Source organism: Osmerus mordax, chromosome 1 (genome assembly GCF_038355195.1).
Source record: "Osmerus mordax isolate fOsmMor3 chromosome 1, fOsmMor3.pri, whole genome shotgun sequence".
Lineage (NCBI taxonomy): Eukaryota > Metazoa > Chordata > Actinopteri > Osmeriformes > Osmeridae > Osmerus > Osmerus mordax.
In genome coordinates, this window is record NC_090050.1 from 5,215,396 (window position 1) to 5,238,816 (window position 23,421).

Below are 23,421 nucleotides of genomic sequence, written 5' to 3' on the forward strand. Positions count from 1 at the left end.
CATAGAAATGAATGGGGACGCCATCTTGGAAGACAAAAGTTGCTTCCTCTAGTAATATTAACTCTATGTTGTGGCCTGATCAAAGATATGGGGTCCACAGGTTCAGAACGTGTTTTCCAGTCACTCATCGCCAGTTCAACGCTTCTTTTGTGTTAGTGTGACCACTGTCCTCCGTCCTCCAACTCAACCACAGTTTATTTCTGCAACGGTATAATGCACATGTGTCGGACAGACATTCTCCCCAATTCTGTGGTAACCGTCCCTGTGATCGTATAGTGGTTTTTATTACACAATACAAAAAAAAGAAAAGGATAACAGTGAATTACCTGCAACGGTATAATGCACATGTGTCGGGGTTTCACTGAGAACGGTTTCTTCCTAAGAAGAATAACATAGCTAGCATCAAACACGGTTAATCGATCAAACAAACTAAAAAAAGTTATATTCAATGCCAAATCGGAACAATTGCATAAATCTAACATTTTTTTCAGTAAATAATAACAATATATACACTTTTGAAACCATATTTGATCCAACAGTTCTTCACCCAATTTACCGACAGACATTCTCCCCAATTCTGTGGTAACCGTCCCAGAATTCCAGTTTTGCTGCCGGCTGCATTACTCCGGTAATTACAATAAAAGGCCAGTAGATGGTGTGAACTCCCAACATTATGCAGTAATTTAACTACATATTCACATTGTTAAATTAGTATCGGCTCATATGCTATGTTAAAATAACTTAGTACACTCCTAGACATTTTGTTTTCTCTCTGCTTGTTACAGACAGTGCCACATCCTCCTGTTCATCTGCCTGCCTGCCACACCTGCCTGCCTCACCGGATCTCCTTCGTTCTCCTTGACCTTTTATTCAATAAACCAGTCAACCGTGCCTTCTGTGGAGTTGTGCATTTGGGTCCACCAGCCAGTTGGTCCATCTGAACAACTAGGCTTTATTGTCAACTCAGGCAGCTATAGGCTACTGCCCACGCCCTAAACTAACCCCACTCGTCAGAATTGCTGGGAACAGGCTAACACAACAGTTGCTAATAACAGCGGAACACAGGTTCATCACAACAGTTACAACTCAAGAGAGACCCAATCCCCCGAAAACCTCCCCTTAACGCCTGTTGTCACCCGAAACTTCAAGGTGACCCCTGGCCCCAAGGGCGCATACAAAGTCCTTAAAACGAGCCGGTATGTCTAACCCTAACCCTTGTTTAAAAACAGTAGAAACGAAAAGAGGCAACTAACCTAACATCTCACCTAAAATATAACTATCCCACCCAGTTGTTCAACCTGTGACAACAACTGCAGCTAGAGCTGGAAAGGGGTCTTCCATACAGTTATCTGTTACAGATGCCTTTTCCCGACAGTGCAAATATAAATGTGACAGCGCAAATGGCGCACACTCACGGATAGCGTAACTCGCTATATAGCCAGAGATGTTCACACTTTTTCGGTTTCTCAATCTTTCAATCTAATACTTTTAACGCTTTAAAATGTAGGCTATTAAATTAAAAAAGATACTCTTTTTCATATCACTCCTTTTTCTCCTCTTTCAACAGTAAGAAAATATTGCAATGCATAACAATGACATATATACTTTTAATACATTTTTTTCACCATTTGGTTTTTAAAGCAACACTTTTTTTCACCTTCATACTTTCAGACTGTTAACATACTCTCAGACTGTTTAAGCTAAAATCACCTTTCCAACGTTATTGCTGACATACTTTTGTCTGCTATCACATTGATAGATGTCATGTAATATACTCTTTTCATCACTATATCTGCTAATTCTTTTAATAGAGAGCTAGAAACACTGTTCCAACTTTCCAACTTTTTTTGTTTCTCAATCTTTTTATACTTTCACTCTATAAAATTAATAAACATAATTAAGGTACTCTTTTCATAATCCATTTTCAATAGTAAGAAAATATCACAATGCAAAACATTGACAGATATACTTTCCCACTGCATGCTCAATTTAGTTTTTTATAGCAACACTTTTTCTCACCTACATACTTTCACCTAATTTACATACTCTCACACTGTTTATTGCAGAAACCATTTAAAAACCTTTTTAAACCTTCATCACTATACAAGCCATCTACTTTTTCTCACTACTGGGGACGTTTTTCGCAATGCTTCATTTTCAGTAAAGCTTTAAGAGTGAAGCTTTGCATCTTTGTGCTTATTGTTCAAGTGCACACATTGATGTTATTGTGTTTATAAATTAGTTTGGGTAAAGTTGTTGCTAATGTTCGAAACTGCACTTTGATTCCATTTAAAACTAATGCTAACATGCAGTACCCCCCCCCCCCAAACGCAACACGGAGATGTGACGTGGCGCGGTTGGCGCCCTCTGCTGGTTGTGCGGGAGGGTTAATTAATGGATGCTCTTGGGAAAATGCCGCCCCCCTCTTCATGCCGCGCTAGGCGGCTGCCTATGTCGCCTGTAGGAAGGACCGGCCCTGCTAACATGAATATACTATTAGCTAGCTAGCATATCAGAATCCACATTGTTTATCTGAGGCGATTGCATGTAACGGTCGGATATATGTCGGTGATTGAATGTACTGTATTGAATCTATACTTTAAATTTAGGCTGTGTAGATTAACAATTTGTAAATCCGTGATTATTTTGTTGCGTGGCATCATTCGAGTCCATCTATTTCAATATGAGTTGACTACGTTTTGTATGTCTGTAATTGTTGAACCCTCAACACGTTTTGGACCAAAAAAGCAAACCTGTGCTCTATTTTAGCAATCCATGCATCCCACCCCAGGCCAACCCACTAGAGCAGGGGTGGCCAACCCTGGTCCTCGAGAGCCGCTGTCCTGCATGTTTTAGATGTTTCCACGTTACCTGTGTGCTGGAGCAGGGAAACATCTAAAACATGCAGGGCAGCGGCTCTCGAGGACCAGGGTTGGCCACCCCTGCACTAGAGGGTGGAGAATCAACCAGGACTGGTGTAAATGGTAGTGATCAAGTTTGGGGAGTCAAGGCACAGCCATGTCTGTTACATTGTGGCTGTGACCTGGATCCACCAGGTTAGCCATTGCCAACTGGCTGGGGTAGCTGTGGTGTGAGATCATTTACATTGTCATTTAGCAGACGCTCTTATCCAGAGCGACTTACAGTAAGTAGAGGGACATTCTCCCGAGGCAAGTAGGGTGAAGTGCCTTGCCCAAACGTCATTTGGCACAGCCGGGAATCGAACTGGCAACGTTCAGATTACTAGCCCGATTTACTAACCGCTCAGCCACCTGACTCCCTGACTCCCATGTGAGTTTAGAGGGGTGAGTGTAACTGGCCTACATCGGTTAAACTCACTCCTCAGGTATGTATACAGGCTACCCGCACCAGCAAATCGCTAGATTATTGTTGGAGTATAGATGTTAGTGGTCGTGCTTGAGATGTTGGAGGTGGTGGGTTTGATCACGGGTGTGGGCGAATGTCGGCCAAGTGTAACTCCGATGGGGTCTCCCCACCACATCTGTTACACATAATCATGCAGTGTGTTTGGAGGAATAGAGTCTTCTGGGATTGAGGAGAAGAGACAAGTTCTGCCTATAGGGACATACCCAGATAAAACACCCATAGGCTATACAAAGTAGGAAGCCTCTCTTTCTCAAGCCTCATGTGTTTGTTTCTTTTTTACCCTTGTCGTCTTTATCTTTATGCATCTCTCGCCATCTCTCGTTTCTCTCCCCTCTAGTTTTCACACTCTTTCCCTATCCATCCTTTTTCCGCTCTCAGTCGCTCTCACTTGTTAAATTCTGTTTCAGACACACACATATACATTCCCTCTAACAAGCTTCCCCTTTCTTTCTCTTTCTCCCTCTCTTTTTGACATTCCCTTTGACAAGCTACTTTCCCCCTCTCGCGTCTTTCCTTTCTTCCTCTGCCTCTAAACCCTGAAGCCATAGCTCCTGACTTCTGCACGTCTGAATTTATTATTAGCTGAGGCTTCCCTCCATTATCTTAGTGTTGTTCATATTCCGCATTCCATTCTGGCAGATGCCAAGAAAACCACAGCTTGATGTTCTCCATAGGAGTCCTTACTCAGATTCTTTCACAGGTGTTTCAGGCGCTTTAGGATGTAAAATATACAGTTAGGTCCATAAGTATTTGGACATTGACACAATTTTCATCATTTTGTCTCTGTATACCACCACAATGGAATGAAACAATCAAGATGTGCTTTAAGTGCAGACTTTCAGCTTTAATTTCAGGGTATTTACATCCAAATCAGGTGAACGGTGTAGGACTTACAACACATTTGATATGTGCCCCCCCCCCCTTTTTAAGGGACCAAAAGTAATTGGACAATTGGCTGCTCAGCTGTTCCATGGCCAGGTGTATGTTATTCCCTCATAAAGGGAGTTCGTTATTTCATTGACAAAGAGCAGATAAAAGGTCTAGAGTTCATTTCAAGTATGGTATTTGTGTTTGGAATCTGTTGCTGTCAACTCTCAATATGAAGTCCAAAGAGCTGTCACCATCAGTGAAGCAAGCCATCGTTAGGCTGAAAAATAAAAACAAACCTATCAGAGAGATAGCAAAAACATTAGGTGTGGCCAAATCAACTGTTTGGTACATTCTTAAAAAGAAAGAACGCACTGGTGAGCTCAGCAACACCAAAAGACCCGGAAGACCACGGAAAACAACTGTGGTGGATGACAGAAGAATTCTTTCCCTGGTGAAGAAAAACCCCTTCACATCAGTTGGCCAGATCAAGAACACTCTCCAGAGTAAATACAGAGGGTTCACCACAAGATGTAAACCATTGGTGAGTCTCAAAAACAGGAAGACCAGATTAGAGTTTGCCAAAAAACATCTAAAAGAGCCTGTACAGTTCTGGAACAACATCCTATGGACAGATGAGACCAAGATCAACTTGTACCAGAATGATGGGAAGAGAAGAGTATGGAGAAGGGAAGGAACTGCTCATGATCCAAAGCATACCACCTCATCAGTGAAGCATGGTGGAGGTAGTGTTATGGCGTGGGCATGTATGGCTGCCAATGGAACTTGGTTCCCTTGTATTTATCGATGATGTGACTGCTGACAAAAGCAGTAGGATGAATTCTGAAGTGTTTCGGGCAATATTATCTGCTCAGATTCAGCCAAATGCTTCAGAACTCATAGGACGGCGCTTCACAGTGCAGATGGACAATGACCCGAAGCATACTGCGAAAGCAACCAAATAGTTTTTTAAGGCAAAGAAGTGGAATGTTCTGCAATGGCCAAGTCAATCACCTGACCTAAATCCAATTGAGCATGAAGACAAAACTGAAGGGAAAATGCCCCAAGAACAAGCAGGAACTGAAGACAGTTGCAGTAGAGGCCTGGCAGATCATCACCAGCGACGAAACCCAGCGTCTGGTGATGTCTATGGGTTCCAGACTTCAGGCTGTCATTGACTGCAAAGGATTTGCAACCAAGTATTAAAAGTGACAATTAGATTTATGATTATGTTAGTTTGTCCAATTATTTTTGGTCCCTTAAAAAGGGGGGGGCACATATAAAATGTGTTGTAATTCCTACACCGTTCACCTGATTTGGATGTAAATACCCTGAAATTAAAGCTGAAAGTCTGCACTTGAAGCACATCTTGATTGTTTCATTTCAAATCCATTGTGGTGGTATACAGAGCCAAAATTATGAAACCAAATATTTATGGACCTAACTGTAAGTAGCATGCATACTCGTGTATGCATGACGTGTATACCGTACACACAAACAGACACATACTTTTTCCAATTATAAGTATACACACTACAACAAAATAAATCAAACAATTCAATAAAACTATAAAAGCATATCACTAATAAAAATGGCTAAGTCTTGTCACCATTAGTCACACCATTATTCAAAATATATGGTAGTGTGTGTTCAGTGTACAATGACAACAAACTGATGTATTATTGCAGGATTGGAAAAGACAAATAGAATGGAAAGAAGAAAAGTAATTTTCTTGTCTGCACTTCATTAAAAACCACAATTGAAAAACTAAAGACTGGCATAAACAGATCAATAAGTAGCACCACTCAATAAACAAAAAATGGGATCGGTTTGCCATAGCCTACAAACAAACTCACCAAATCTGGAAAGAATTAAGATTTTTTTTGTCAAGTGTTCATTAACCAATATCATGACACATGACCATTAAACTAATAGGCCTATTTATATTTTTTAACAAGCTCGACTCAGCGATAATACAATCTTTCAATCCAAAATATACTTGAACATTCTTACAACAGACACAATCCTGTCTGTGGTGAAGACATGTGACACGATCCAGTGAAAAGGGGCTCTTGGAAGCATTCCGTATTGTCCGCTAGAAGCCAATAATGTTATTTCTATTTTCTACAGTTTTAATTTTCGTGCATATTACAAAGGTTAAAGTGTTGAAGAAGCCACTCAATATAATAAACAACATGATTAGGATCACTAAATACGTATTCCAAATACTCATCATTTGTTCTTGTTTACCGAAGCTTCCAGTTGAGTCGGGATGGTCTGGAGATTTCCCGAACGGACGGTCAAACGTCCGCGGCATTATGCAAAAAAACAAATATAATAATAATACTTTCAAGCCTGTCTTTTGTGTGTTCGGCAAAATTGTTGTCATACGTTCGTTTTAGTCTATATCCATGGACTAAATGAAATGAATAGGCATTGCATTGTGCACAGGATGAATTGTTCTTTGTTTGACCAGGTAAACCGTGAATACATCTTTCAGGCTGTTTTCGTAAGATGCAATTTGCAGCAACAACTTAACACATAAATTCAACCATATTCAGGCCAGGTACAGTGCAATGTAGTCAGTACAAAAATACTGGGTGTTAAAACACACATATCTAGGATAAGTCAAGAAAGCAGGAGCCTGGAATTTGATTGAGTGCAAATATTGTTTTCTTTTTCTTTTCTTCACTGCGGTGAAATGAGCGGCGCTCAACACTTTTAATGATTAACACAAAACAATCACACCTCTCTTAAGGCGTGAAAAGGTTTAAAGTCTTTGAAGCCGAATATCTATATGTCCTAAAACATACACAACGTATATAATTAGACCCACACACACCCACTCTCACACACAAACAAACAAAAGTCTGGCACAATAGTGTGTTGGATATTGCAAAGAAAAGAAAAAAAAGTTAACTGAATGTGTAGGCTGCCATGTTTGTGGGGACTTTCATGGGACTGTATTGTGCAGCTCAAACTAGTACCTGCCCTGTGTATTTGGTCAGGTCACATGGTCAGGTATAACTTCAGGATCTAAGAATGATCATTTATGTAATGTTTAATATGTTGTGCGTACCAGGGATCTTCCTCGCCATGACTTGCCTTTCATGCTTGTTTTCATCATTGTTCTTTTCGACAGTGTCAAAATCCGTGCATTGGCTTATCTCTAATCATTGTTTTTAACTCTCTCAATCTGACACACACACCAAACAGATTTTGACAGGTTCACACAAACACCAGCAAACACACACAGGGATAAACTGGGAAACGTACAGCACATGTTACTCTGCAGTCTGTGGATCCCTACTGCTTTGTGTACTCAAAACATGAAACAAACTCAAATACCGTCATCTAGTGGTTCAAAGCTGAAAATTCACCTTTCATCCACAGTCATCTTCCCATTTTTAACCCTGAAAAATCTTTATTGATAGCATTCTGCAGAAATATTATGTCATACGTGAATGAGTATATTATATGAGTTACAACATGTTGCATAGTGGTAAAGTACTCTCAACTACTGAAGCACCTGAGACACACTTCTGTTTACTGTCTTAATTTCTGCCTGAAAAATACAAAAGGGTGTTTATTTGTACTGCATACCTAGCCTGGCTCTGCCCTCCTACGTACTTCCGCTCAATTTGGATTTGCTTCTGTACTAGGTCTGGGATTTCAGTGCATCAGTCAGTTTTCAGAAACAATTTTTTTGTAGGTCCAATCAGCGAACAGAGGGAGTGGCTGAGAACGATGACGTTGATGTTGTGCACTAGTTTGAGTTGTAGTTCAGTAATGGCGGTGGAGAAAGATGCGAGCGAAGCTATTCTGCGGTTGTGGCAACGCTGCCGAATATCTATAAGTTAAAGCCGGAGCAAGAACAATCCTTGCTGAGTTTTGTTGGTGGTCATGATGTTGTGGCCCTCCTCCCCACGGGGTTTGGGAAAAGTTTGATCTTCCAGCTACTGCAGCTAGCTCCGTGGTGAAGGAGTTATCTTGCTTCACTAAGCCTAACAACCGCAATCGTGCTAAGCAGGAGGGTGCTTATCAACTCCTTAACTCAACCCAGGGGGGTGTTCCATAAACGTTGATTAAGGAAAAGCGAGACTTATTTTGACAAGTCTCTCTTACTTCGACGAGAGTTCCATTCCATTAGGTGGCTTGTTCTAGTTCTAGCTACGTAACCAAGGTAACTTATACTTCTGAACTAGCCCGATAACGATGGATCGTAGCTGTTATGAGGGTTCTCTACGATCAAACGTAAATCATAACGATCCATCATTATTTCTTACGTGCGTTTCCCGAACATGCTCGTAAGGAGAACCATCGTACGTGTCACCCTGTCAGGCCAAGATGTCTAAAAGTTGGTACGCATGCCTTATTGCTTATGGGGAACAAAAAAGTCTCAAGAACCCATAATGTCGGCAGCATGGATATTTCTCTACAGTGACAATTTGTGAAGAATTTCGCCATTGCTGCCTGCAGCTATATTTGGTGGCCAAGCAGCAAAGCTGCGTAGCCACCTAAAGTGTTTCTACCTTTTTGGTGGCCAAGCAGCGAAGCTGCGAAACCTAGCGACCTAGAGGGTTTCTATGTATTCTTATTAGGGGCCAAGCAGCAAAGCTGCGAGGCACATATTGTTTTTGTTAGTATTATTAGGGGCCAAGCTGCGAAGCCACCTAGAGGGTTTGTACGGATTTAGGGTTCCTCCGGAGGAACCCTAAATCATGGGCGTAGATTTAGGGGGGGACGCTAGGTACTAGTCCCCACCAATATTTTAAGATGACAAAATTGTCCCCACCAATATTTTAGCGAACTCCTTTGTGCTGTAATTTGGATCGATTCCGAAAAAATATTTAGCACAATATATTTGCAAAACTCATTTGTATTGTTCGTCGCCCAGAAAAGTGAAAAATACATTTTCAAGTTATCCAATGCGCCCTCGAGCCTGCGAGACAAGATGATGTAATTTAATTGGCTGAAGTGGCAGTCAGAAACAGGTGAATCTTGACTGGCAGAAAGAGAGCTGTCAGTAGTCTGACACGGTAAACTACTAAATACGCCAGGAAATAATAAAGCCTCATATTAGTATTATATATCGTTTGGTCTCAGCATTGATATTTTTGACCCTTTTGTGCTTTGTAGATAGGAAAATATCACCCAAAAAGAAGATTTATCAGAAGTTTTTTCACCACCCAGAGAGTAAGTAGCTAGCAAGGTCGTTGTTAGTTAGCTAGTAGGAAAACTACCCACACAGTGCAAACCTGCTAGCCTTACATAGCCACCCATTCTACAATGGAAACATGTTTTGAAAGTTGTTAGTGTAGTAGAGCATGTAACTTTTGCTTGTATTAAATCTATCTCTAGCGTCTGCAATCTTTCGACCAGTGTGTTAGCAGCAGCTGGTCTTGTTGAAGCCAGAAGGATAAAGCTAACCTACCCACATAATGGGACCGTGCTAGTTTAGCCTAGTACCAGCAGGCTAGCAATTTAAAAGTGATATTAATTGGTAATAAGTAGGCCTATATAATCCCTTGGATAGTAATATGGCTATCCCTGTAATCTCGACCAATGTCAGCAGTCAACTAAGCATAGTTAGTGTCTGTATTAAATTGATGAATTACTGTGCAGGAAAAACAGCACTCTGAAGCTACAGATGTGGAGCACCCAACATTTTTCAAATAGGTTAAAATAAATATTGAAGTCACTCATTGTTGTAAATACAAGTTAGCTTGTTAAAGTCTTTCAAAATTGTAAATGGAGGCGTTCAGTGTCCCTACCAAAGCTGAGACCAAACCTACACCCTTGCTACAAAGCACAAAAGCGTAACAAATATTAATGCTGAGACCAAACGAAATACTAATATGAGGCTTTATTATTTCCTGCGTATTTAGTAGTTTACCGTGACAGCTCTCTTTCTGCAAGTCAAGATTCACGTGTTTCTGACTGCCACTTCAGCCAATTAAATTACATCATCTTGTCTCGCAAGCTTGAGGGCGCATCGGATAACTTGAAAATGTATTTTTCACTTTTCTGGGCGACGAACAATACAAATGAGTTTTGCAAATATATTGTGCAAAATATTTTTTCGGAATCGATCCAAATTACAGCACAAAGGAGTTCGCTAAAATATTGGTGGGGACAATTTTGTCATCTTAAAATATTGGTGGGGACTAGTACCTAGCGTCCCCCCCTAAATCTACGCCCATGGCAAGCACACCCTACAATTTCCCCAGAAATTGTACCCTCTCTAGTTATGGATGTGTTATAGATTTATAGATGTCATACCACTAGCAAAAGCATCACAGTATTACCTCACATTCACTTATGACGGAAAATTATAGATTAACATAATGTTTTTGTGATTCACCTTCCATTTTCAACTGTATTCTCCAGGATCTAAGAGGGTTGGAGTTGCCTAACAACTCTGTTCTCATGACGTACATTGATGAGCTTTAACCCTTGTGTTATCTTCGGGTCATTCTGACCCATCAGTCATTGTGACCCACCGTCGTATTGCGACAGCTTTACCGCATACAAAAACAAAGTGAAGCATTTTCTTTTAACCGTCGGGCTGTCTCAGACCCCCCACATTGCGAAGGTTAAAAGAAAATGCTATTTATTTGTTTTTGTATTGGGTAAAATTGGGTAAACACAATGATGGTTCATTGTGAACCTTTGAGTCATGTGACCCGAAGGCAGCACAAGTTAAATCTGTTCTGAAAACCATAAGTCATGCCAAGCAGACTCGTTAGCCCTATTGAGAGTCCTACCTGACAAATGACATAAATTAGCCAATACAAAGATTGGCTAATTTAGGTAATGTTCTTAGGTCAGTTGATTAGCCATAACACCAAGCACATTACCATAGACAAGCTATCAGCTACCCAAAACATGTCAAAATTACACTCCATTAAAAAACTCTAGTTGTTTCAAGGATCTTGCCAAATTTATTGTAGAATGTTGGTCTGTGATTATGCTGAGAAGGCCTCTTCAAGAATTGACTATTATTAAGGATTGGCACCACTACCCCTCAAAAACGGTGGTGGCCCGACTGATTTGATTAGTAAACTTTGCCTCTAAAAGAGGGGAGATGGAGGTACTGAGAAAAAAAATACATGAATTGGTTTATTCCTCATTGTTTGGGGGGAACCGTTGGAGTCAGGTGGGCTGCCAAGGCCAGGGGTCTAAATGGACCAGACCCGGGCAGCAAAGGCTGGCTCTGGGGACGTGGAATGTCACCTCGCTGGGGGGGAAGGAGCCGGAACTGGTGCGGGAGGTGGAGCGCTACCAGTTAGATCTTGTGGGGCTTACCTCTTGGCTCTGGATCCGTACTCCTGGATAGGGGATGGATTATATTCTCCTCTGGAGAATACTCCATGCTCACAAGCCCCTGGCTGATCGCCGCTACGTTGGAGTTTACCCCGGTGGACAAGAGGGTCACCTCCCTACGCATACGGGGGGAAGACTCTGGACAGACCTGGTAAGCCCAAGCGAGTATTGCAGGTGAACTGTAAACGTTCACAAGGCCCCTGTCCACGAAATCTTCAACTTTTCAGGCAATGTTGGGAGCATTGAACTGGAGAGGGCAATGTTCAGAGCTTCGATTGCTGAAGCCGCGATGGAGAGCTGCAGCCTCAAGGTCTTTGGTGCCTCAAGGTGCAGTAACCCCCGAACACCTTGATGGACTGGTGGTCAGAGAAGCCGTCCGACTGAAGAAAGAGGCCTTTCGGGATATTGTCCCGGAGGTCTCCGGAGGCAGGTGCAAGGTACCGACAGGCCCGAAGGGCTGCAGCCTCTGCTGTGAGAGAGGCAAAACAGTGGGTGTGGGAGAAGTTCGGAGAAGCCATGGAGAAGGACTTTCGGTCTGCACCAAGGCGCTTCTGGAAAACAGTCTGGAAAAGAGGCGCTTCTGGAAAAGAGGTTATTGGGCAGTGGAAGCAACACTTTAAAGAACTCTCACCACGCCCTGTATGATAGAGGCAGAGCCGGAGGCTGATGGTGGGATTCAGATTCAATTTCCCTGGAGAAGGTCACTGAGGTAGTCAAACAACTCCACGACCAGAAATGCTGAAAGCTTTTGACTTGGAGGGGGTATGGTGGATGACCCGCCTCTTCAACATTGCATGGAAGTCTGGGACAGTGCCTAAGGAGTGGCAGAACAGGGGACATTTACATTTAGTCATTTAGCAGATGCTCTTATCCAGAGCGACTTACAGTAAGTACAGGGACATTCCCCCCAAGGCAAGTAGGGTGAAGTGCCTGCCCAAGGACACAACGTCATTTGACGCAGCCGGGAATCGAACCAACAACCATCTGATTAATAGCCCGATTCCCTAACTGCTCAGCCATCTGACCTCCGTAGTAGTAGTGGTTCCCCATTTGAAAAAGGGGGACCAGAGAGTGTGTGCCAACTATAGGGGTATAAAACTTCTCAGTCTACCTGGTAATGTTTACTCTAAGGTGCTGGAGAGGAGGGTTCGGACAATTGTTGAACCTCGGATTGTAGAGGAACAATGCAGGTTCCGTTCTGGCCCTGGAACGACAGACCAGCTCTTCACTCTGGCAAGGTTCCTGGAGGGGGCCTGGGAGTATGCCCATCCAGTCTACATGTGTTTTGTGGATCTGGAGAAGGCGTATATAACCGGGTCACCTGGGACATACTGTGGGAGGTGCTGCAGGAGTACAGGGTCCCGATCCTTGGCACAAAGTCGAGTTTGTTCCATGTGGTGGTTGGCGTCCGCTAGGGCTGCGCTTTGTCACCAATCCTGTTTGTGATATTCATGGACAGGATATCGAGGCGTAGTCAGGGTGGGGAAGGGGTGCTGTTCGGTGGGCTGGGAATTTCATTGCTGCTTTTTGCAGATTATGTGGTCTTCCTGTCATCATCGGTCCGTGACTTTCAACAGTCACTGGATCGTTTCGCAGTCAAGTGTGAAGCAGCTGGGATGAGGATTAGCACCTCTAAATCTGAGGCCATGGTTCTCAGTAGGAAACCAATGGAGTGCTTACTCCGGGTAGGGAAAGAGTTCTTACCCCAAGTGAAAGAGTTCAAGTACGTCGAGGTCTTGTTCACGAGTGAGGGGACAATGGAGCTGGAGGTTGGCTAGAGAATTGGGGCAGCGGGGGCGGTATTGCATTCGCTCTATCGCACTATTGTTACGAAAAGAGAGCTGAGCTGGAAGGCAAAAATGTCAATCTACCGGTCAATTTTCGTTCCTACCCTCACCTCTGGTCATGAAGGCTGGGTCATGACCAAAAGAACTAGGTTGCAAGTACAAGCGGCCAAAATGTGTTTCCCCCGCAAGGTGGCTGGCTTCTCCCTTAGAGATAAGGTGAGAAGCTCAGTCATCCATGAGGAGAGTAGAGCCGCTGCTCCTTTGCGTCGAAAGGAGCCAGTTGATGTGGTTTTGCATCTGGTAAGGATGCCCCCTGGACGTTCCAGGTACGTCCAGCTGGGAGGAGGCCTCAGGAAAGACCCAGGACTAGGTGGAGAGACTATATCTCCTCACTGGCCTGGGAACACCTTGTGGGTCCCCCAGTCAGAGCTGGTTAATGTGGCTCTGGATAGGGACGTTTGGGGGCCTCTGCTGCAGCTGCTGGCCCCTGGACCTGACTCCAGATAACCGGTTGACGATGGATGAATGGTTTATCCCTTTCAGTCGAGACCGCCTGTGAAAACCACCTGAGAAGCTGTACAATATGCTTAAGACACAATATGGAAAAGGGTATTCAAGTAAAACCAGGCCAGGCAGCACCACCAAAAGGTCCATTTACACATCATTGCATGGATTTCATAGACTTGGCTAAAAAAACAAAAAAAATGTTGATGTGATAATAGATGAGCTTACAAGATAGATAGAGGCCGCGCCCTGTAAAAACGCTGATGCTTTTTCTTTTGCTAAACCCTAACCCTTGCATTCTGACAATGACACTCACTTCACTGGCATGGACTGATTTTGGATGGTAGAGCGAGCAAATTCAACTTTGAAGGCGACACTCGCTAAGTGCTGCAAAGAGACATGCCAACTTGTCTCCTCTTAGCACTATTGCAAATGAGAAGCGCTGTAAATAGAGTAACAGGATGTTCCTCGCACTAGAGTATTTTAGGGAGACCGCCAACTCCCTCCTCCCAAAATCTGGTACAGATTTGTCCGAATATGTTAGGGCTCTAACATTGTCTTTGAGGTGTCTGTATGCCACTGTTTAACAGGCACAGGACTGATCCTACCCATGCCCCTGTTCCTGAGCACACCCCCACCCTGGATCCCTCCGGGATTTTCTAGCTTTCTGGGTTTCAAGGTGGAGGAGAAACTAATCGTTTGTGTGGCTGCTTACACAGTCCTGTACGATACATAGCTGTATTCGTACAGAGATGTTAATAAAAAACGATGCATGGCGCAAGGTTGCCGAAGTTGTTGGTGCTTGTACTTTCAAATTCAGTCTAGTCACATTACGTAACTTCGTTCTGTGGTAACTAGCTAGCTAGCCCGGCTGGAACTCCCTATCGTATCGACAGATTAGCAGAGCCTTTGAGTAATATAATAAAACGTTTTTTACACATGTCAACGTGTATGTCTATTAAATTGTTTTGTATTTTGATCGATGTTGCGAGTACGTAAACCCAAGTCTGCACACTTGGCCATGACAACTACAACAGTGATTTTAGAGAACTACATTCTACATTAATCTGCTTGAAACGCCCCTGAGCGTGGTGAACTGTGGGAAGGCGAGCGATGGCAAGCGATTCGCGTCGCTGCAGTGGACATGCACTGTTAGATATCACCATGAAAATTAATGAGTTGATGACTTACATCAAGACAGACAACAAATGTATGACAAGTTTTTTTTAATTAGATCCACAACCGATATAAACGTTGGGTATAGCCAGGTGGAGGGCTACATGATGTTGTGGCCTATGGAGGATTATAGGGGCCAAAAATAAATAAATAAATACTTGGATAAATAAATAATTATATAACACAAAGCTTAAATAAATGACTAATTATATAATGAAATGCCTAATTGACATACAAAATATATAAATTACAAATTAAATGAGACACTAAATATATAAATGTTACATGTATTTGTGTGTGTATATATATATATATATATATATATATATATATATATATATTACGTTTTAATGTGTTCACATTTATTTATTTATACTTACATTTATTTATTTATCCTTGCATTTATTTATTTATCCTTACATTTATCCACGGTGTAACTTGCTGCAGCAAAATAAATCCGTCGTCTACGTCACCAAGTCAGGGGGCGGGTTTAAGCCTCTGATTGGTGAATGAACAGTATTACACACCAGGCAGGCTCAACCAGTCGATCAAGCTCTCTTTGATCTAGAGGGATCCTCTATCGCCTCACTCTGCAGCTGCTAGGTGTGTGCGATACTGTAAAATGTGGTATTGATCCGATACCAAAGAGTAAATACAGGGCCATACGGCGCCCATGCCAATACCAATATTGCTGATTTGCAATATTACTTTTTACTTAGAAAAGCAGTTTATCTACCTTCGTGTCGAGGGCGCAATGCCTCATAATTTATGAAGTGAATGCAACATCAATATTAAAATTTGAATTAAAATTTAAAATTTGAATTTTCATGATCATTTAATGATTTTTCCTTTAATTACTTGTTCGTGATTATGGTCATAATGAAACACAGGACAAAGAGTTTTGTCAAAAATACTTTTAGTGTGTGCCGCTGAGTCGTGTTACTGCACGTACACGCCGGCAACAACTCACAGCCTAGCAGGGGAGGGGCAAAGTGAGCTTGGGCGAAGTTAGACGGCGTTTGCACAAGTTACAACCACTATGATGAAAAGGGAATTGTGTACTGAATGTAGAGCACAGAAATTGAAACTTAAGTATCGATCTTATCACGCCAGTATCAATCAATAGGCTACTGATACCAACGTTGGTATCGATACTATCGGTCTAGAGATCGATTCGCCCACCCCCTATGCTGTACCATCTCGCCGATGATCGTGAACACATTTTCATTGATGTCTGTGTCAGTCAGGGCCGATATCATTGCTATAATTTCAGCGAAGCTCTCAATATGATGTAAAAAAAGTGAATTGGCAGTTGCCTCCATCTCTTCAGCTACCGACAACATTTCGACCACTGTAGCATGCAATATTTCATTCATTGAATCCGCAATAGGTGCTGCCATCTTGAATGAGTCAAAAGCAGTCGATTCAAGTTGAACCACCAATCAGAGGCTTAAACCCGCCCCCTGACTTGGTGACGTAGACGACGGATTTATTTTTCTGCAGCAAGTTACACCGTGGATAAATGTAAGGATAAATAAATAAATTTAAGGATAAATAAATAAATGTAAATATAAATAAATAAATGTGAACACCTTAAAACGTAAATATATATATATATATGTATATACACACAAATACATCTAACATTTATATATTTAGTGTCTCGTTTAATTTGTAATTTATATATTTTGTATGTCAATTAGGCATTTCATTATATAATTAGTCATTTATTTAAGCTTTGTGTTATATAATTATTTATTTATCCAATTATTTATTTAGTTTTGGCCCCTATAATCCTCCATAGTGGCCCTCCTCCCCACGGGGTTCGGGAAGTTTGATTTCACAGCTACGGCAGCTAGCTCCGTTACAGTAGTGGTGAAGGCGTTGGCTAAGGCGAACACTAGCAATTGGTTATGGCAGATCCAGAGTGGCTCTGGGCAGATCCAATAGTTTTAAACTTCAACAGAGTACCCGCCTACAAGGAAGTCAACGCTTGTCAATGGAGCGATCCCAGACTCTGTGTACAAATGAAATGTACAAGAGTCTGGTTAGGACCAGGCTATATTTCAACTATGGATTCAAGCACTTTCACGGTTTATGTTCAATTTTCAAAAACATTCAAGGCCTTATTGAACTTTTCTAGATTTCACAAAACTTTCAAAGATTTTCAAGGCCCTGTCAGGGAACCTGATGTTTTTTTGTTTGTTTGATTTTGGAAAGTGTTTTTTTTTCTTGACTGTTCCAAGTTCAAAACATTTTTAACACTTTTCCCTGACTTTTTCAGATCAATGTTTTTCCCCCCGCTAACTTTCCAGGTTTTACCATGGGAATCCAGAGGATAAGACCTGTTTCTTTGCAAACAGACTTCACAGCAACAGGGGAACTCTGCAAGAAGCACTTTGGTCAAAAATGGTTAACTCAATGATTGGAAACATTTGTCACTGTCCTGTTTTTTTTTTACTATAAGTTAGTTATAATGCCTAGACAGTAAAGAGTCAAGTCTATTCGTCAGCTATGTCATCCTAGAAAATGCCTTTCTAAGCAATAATACTTTTTATAGCATCAAATGTACATGCTACTCTAGAAATACTCAAGGAAACATCTGTTATGTTATGCCTGATAACATCAGTGTTAAACACAGACACTGAATAAATATAGACTCTCCGTCATAATATTGAGTCTAAATTCAAGCTCCAAAATACATTCCCTGTGGCTGCTGAATTGCACCCCTACCATAGTCAATTTCATGACCTCCAGGAGACACAAGTGGTGGAAGAGGTATGATTTATTGCATGATGATGTCACTGGTAGCTGTTGTGGGCGACAGAAATACTCCTCATTTTGTCTAAGGCTTAGACAAAATGAGGCAAGCAATTAAACCTTTTTGGTATTTTAGCTTAAGCATTTTAATACCTCATTTTATTATATAGGTAGTTGGTCACCAAACATACTGTGTAATATTTACTGGTCCTTAGCAATAGTACAAGAATTACACAAATTAAGTATGAATTCTGTCTTATGTCAATTATTTGAGGTAAGCAGTCCCACATCTTTAAAATGAGATTTATTGCAAACTGTCAGGATAGAAAACTAACTTTCTGTATCTTCAAATTTAAAGGGGTCATCAAAACACTTATACGTGCAATATCTTCTAATACATTTCTTGGATAAGGTCTTTATTGACTGAGAATGAGATTTAATCCTGATTAATACAAGGAATGATTAATATGGTGCACCATAACCCCCAACATAAAAGGAATGAATCACCAAACTTGCATAAATAAAAACAGCAAATTCTTACATGTATCTATGACATATTGTCATTGGGAATGCTTCCATGTTGGGTCTCAACCAGGACCCAACAGTGAGTCTCACACACAGTACCAAACGCACTGCTCGGTATGCTGGTCCTAAGGGTGCATCTACTCACACTAATAAATTAAGTGGAGAAAATTATGAAGACATGAGTTTACACAACCTTTCAAACATGAATAACAAAATTTCAGTAATTAAAGAATTTACAATGTGGTACAATACCACATTACCCTATTTGTAGGGAAGGTCCTTTTGCGAGACAACTGAGGCTTAGCTTGAAAGGGAGTCACAATTATTAGGTATAAATTGATATTTCCCAATAATCCCAAACAGAATAGAAGAATAGAATTGGGACACTTAACATTGATTTGTTTTAATCTTGATAAACCACTGATTTACTTACAAAGCATGGAAGTATTAATCCACAGTAGCTGTGGCTACAGTAGGTATTGTAAAATGTGTTAAACAGACTGAATGAGGCAGCAACAGCTGATATGGAGGGGATGCAATGGGCCAAATGGAGTACAATTTCTTCAGTTATGGACTTTGTCACCTGCTTGAAAGCTAACCAGATGCAATCTCATAGTCTCTCAATTCTTAGTATCCTGACAAGAGGTGGGGCATCACGTGCAATATTTCCTCTGGCTTTCTGGCTTAGCCTTCCTATTTAGTCTCAATATACCCCAGCAGAGCTCCCACTTAAGCACTCTCCATGCTCTTTTGCTTCAATTATTTACCTCCCTATCCACCATGGTCATTCCCTACACAGTCCAACTCAATTTATCCTTCCCATTGCTCCACTTCTTTCCTTTTTTTCTCTTCCTGCTAAGCGTTGATGGCCCTCCAGCGGTCGCTGTCAATGCTGTTGATGCTACCGGCCCCATAGGGTCCCGATACCACGTCGTCCAGGTAGGCCCCAGTGTCAGACCCATCAATCTGGGTGCTGGAGTAAAAGGAACCCTGCTCCACCTCCTTGCGACCAAGGCTTGAGGAGGTGGTGGGGGGCAGGTGCACGTCCGTCTCATCAGGCTCATCAACCTGGGACTTGTAAGAGAAGAGGATCTTTGGCTCCGAGCTGGGGTGGAAGAAAGAAAAGGAGAGAATAGTACAAAATATGTAAATACAGAGTATTGGGGAAGTAGTAGATTTACAGATGAGGGATACAGTACATTATGGTTAATGTTAAGAAATAACTTGCATTTACCTAAAAATATCAATATAAATATAGAAGCAAGCAGCAATCGCGAATTAATCCCAACGTTTCCAGACCCTTTCAAAGTTGGCATGACAGAGACATGTATTTCACACATGTACACAACATTTCAAGGCAATTGGAGCAATGGCTGTTTTTAAGTTCACACTTCATTTGACTTGTATTGTTCCCCATGAGGAATAAGGCAAGCACACCAAATGCCATAATTTTGAAAGTGACAACTTTGAGGAGTGTTCGGTAGTGCCAACTATGCTCTGATCAGGCCCATGTTAAGTCTTGTCATTTGTTTCAGTATGTGAAAGAAGAATACAAAAATGACCAAGCTGTGTTTGGTTGATTGAACTTCATTGTTCTGGAGGAGAAGACCGTCTGTTTCTGTTAGAAGTAGCAGTAGCTGTGGCCAAACTAGCCACAGAATGTCTTCTTAACGGCTTGTGTCCGTGAGAGTTTGGAGCGTGCACGCCAAATGTAGCGAGAAGGACACTTTACTGAGAAGATTGCACTAACATTTAGCCAAGCATGCATATTTCAAATATTCACAATACTTTTAATCTTTCATTCACCCATTTAGTTAGATTTGTTACTAAACATTGTCATGAGTCTTCATATGAATTGGTGATGGAATCAAAGTATACATTTGTAGTCAGCGGATGTGTAAAGCATTATTTTAGTGTTGAAATCCTATTTCCCTTTCATTGTTTGTGGAGATATGAAATTGCCATTGCACATGGTAACATACTCTATTGTCATCCTTGTGTGTGGTACAGATGAAATCCCTAGGTTAATGTGTCATTGATCGATGGACACATGAAAAATGTGCAAAGGGTGTAAATTCTCAAATATGCAAATAAATCCACCATATTGGACATAGTTTGTTATTCACAAACATACAATTGTCAGATATGCATCTCAATCACGTGAAACCAGATTTCAGGTCAATCGGAATGAATGAATAAATCGGACCTACAGTTCAAGAGGAGAAGATTGACGTTTTGGCCACATTAATGTACATTAATATCAAAGATAGCAGCCGTTATGGGTCCCAATGGCTGTTTTGTTCCCCACGAGAAATAAGTCAGGTATACCAATTTTCAGGCATTTCATACTTATGGGGAAAATCACATAGACTTTGGAAGTGGTCTGTAGCGCCACCTATGGGTTCATGTGTGCCAGTTGTGGTATGGGAGTTACTCATGGACAAACGTTTTACATTTGGGTTATTGGGCACTTTAGGGATATAAGGAGAATAATAAGAATACTCCCAAAAGTAATTGATAGATTCCAATCTAATAAGTTCAAAGACCAGATCAAAGACAATAGTCCAAAGATAGGCCCACTACACAGTGAGTGTTATAGCAAGATAGATTATATGACCATCAATTCAAAGGACAGCATGAATCCAGTTAGACATGGTATCATTTTTCATACATACCCGAAGAAGCCCTTGAGAAATGTGACATAGATGAGCGGAGCGAAGACTGAGAAGTAGAGGAAGGTGGTGACATCCACGCAGCTGTTTTAATCAACATAAATCACATCAGCGAGGTTTACTAGTTACCTCACTCAGTTAGCTGTAACAAAAACAACACTGAGACAATCAGGGTCAGTTACAGTGCATCCAGAAAATATTCACAGTGCTTCACTTTTTACACATGTTATGTTACAGCTGTATTCCAAAATGTATTAAATTATTTTTTTCCCTCAAAATTATATACGCAATACCCCATAATGATAACGTGAAATTTAAAATGACAAAATCCCATGTACATAAGTATTCACAGCCTTTGCCATGACACTTTAAATTAAGCTCAGGTGCATCCTGTTTCCACTGATCATTCTTGAGATGTTTCTACAACTTGATTGGAGTCCACCTGTGGTAAATTCTGTGGATTGGACATAATTTAGGAAGGCAAACATGTGTCTATACAGTGTTTCCCACATAAAGTCGCTCTGGATAAGAGCGTCTGCTAAAAAATGACTAAATGTAAATAATGTGATTATATTTGTGGTGGTAGGCAGGGGCGAAGCCAGACAATGTAAAAATGTGGGCCTCAGTCCAAACTTATGTTCTAGTATCGGTAAGATGTGAGTATAGATAGGGACTTCAACAATCAATGTGAACGTGCGTTGCGCGCAATAATTGTTTTTGCATTAATTTGAGTGATAAATCGTTTTGGGACTTTACATAATATAAACTTTACATTAGACTCATATTGTTATATTTGCCGAATGTATTTAACCATGAATATTATTCGATTTAACTTGAATGTATCTGTTTTTTACAAATTTGTGCAGAGATTTATAATACTAACCGTTCGTCCCACGCATTGATTCAAAGCGTTTTCACAGAAGGGTCCGTTGAAGTGAGTGAGAGAGAACGCGAGCAGGGCAAGAAGGGGCTGAGTGCATCAAAAAACATTTATTTCACATCAATGTATGGGAAACGCTGCTATATAAGGTCTCACAGTTGACAGTACATGTCAGAGCACATGAAGTCCAAGGAATTGTCTGTAGACCTCAGAGTAAGGATTGTATCAAGGCACAGATCTGGGGAAGGGTACAGAATAATGTCTGCAGCATTGAAGGTCCAATGAGCACAGTGACCTGTAAATGGAAGAAGTTTGGAACCACCAGGGCTGCGTTTCCCGAAAGCTTCGTAAGCCTAAGTTGATCGTAGAATCCATCGTACAACGAATATTAGTTTTACGGGCCGTTCCCAAAGACACCGTAGCTAAGTGTCTCTTGAAAATTCGTAATTTTCGTTATTTTGCTAGAACGTTGCTACGATCCATCGTTATCGGGAAACGCAGCCCAGGACTCTTCTTAGAATTGGCCCCCATGCTGTGGGGATGTTTTTCAGCGTCAGGAACTGAGATACCAGTCAAGATCGAGGGAAAGATGAATGCAGTAATGTACAGAGACATCCTTGATAAAAACCTGCTCCAGAGCGCTCTGGACCTCAGACTGGGGTGAAGGATAATCTTCCCACCGGACAACGATCCGAAGCACACAGCCAAGATCATTTTTGCAAATATTTAAAAAAAATATAAGAACAAACGTTTTTCACTTTGTCATTATGCGGTATTGTGTGTAGAATTTTGAGGAAAAAAATAATTGAATCAATTTTGGAATAAGGCTGTAACATAACAAAATGTGGAAAAATGGAAGTGCTGTGAATACTGTCCAGATGCACTGTAGAACTGGACAATCTGATGATGCTAGTCATTAGAGCTGGGCTAACAGTTACCCACAGCATACAAAAAATGTCTGCAGACTGCAGGTAACTGAGTGACTGTGTGGGGCCCACAAAAAATGTGTTCTCCAGTGACTCTGGAGAACCAACTCCTTCTCCAGAGTCACTCAGTTACCAGCAGTCCTAGGGGCCCACATTTTTTGTATGCAGTGGGTAACTGTTAGCCCAGCTATATATATTATATATATATATATTAGGGCTGGGAAAGTTAACGCCTTAATCTTAGCAATTAATTTGAAATGTTTAACGAGTTAAAAATAATTTTGCGCAATTAACGCAAGACCATTTTTGCGTCTATGGAACCCGAAAATGCTCAAACCATTATTTTCAACAAGAAACGTTTATTCCTCTTTTTTTGAGAGATTTCAACTACTGATAATCGTGACTCGGATAAACCTCATAGGCTGTGACCTGCGATAGCCTACTGCATCTGTCCTGCGCTGTAACAGCCTGGCTAGCGATCTAGCTAGCTAACCTTCACACTCAGTGTGAACAATAGAACTAAGCAAACTAACGTCCAACACGACACATATCAAAATAACAATAGAAACTTAAACAATGCTTCCGTCAACAAAATTAACCCCCCAACTGAA

General features: G+C 41.3%; 1 protein-coding gene across 2 annotated transcripts in view; it reads right to left on the reverse strand.

The window, feature by feature from the left end:
• Window positions 1-17,740: 17,740 nt before the first annotated feature.
• The window catches only part of tpra1 (transmembrane protein, adipocyte asscociated 1), a 32,400-nt gene continuing 26,719 nt past the window's right edge, over window positions 17,741-23,421 (reverse strand). Inside the window, exons 10-11 of one of the 2 annotated variants that reach the window (XM_067239157.1) lie at window positions 21,008-21,088; window positions 17,744-19,437 (exon numbers count right to left, since the gene is read on the reverse strand). In XM_067239157.1, the coding sequence (XP_067095258.1) occupies window positions 19,188-19,437; window positions 21,008-21,088 (331 nt within the window). In that variant the 3' untranslated portion in view covers window positions 17,744-19,187. Of the gene's footprint in view, window positions 19,438-21,007; window positions 21,089-23,421 lie in introns of both variants that reach the window. The other variant, XM_067239240.1, reaches the window with a different exon arrangement.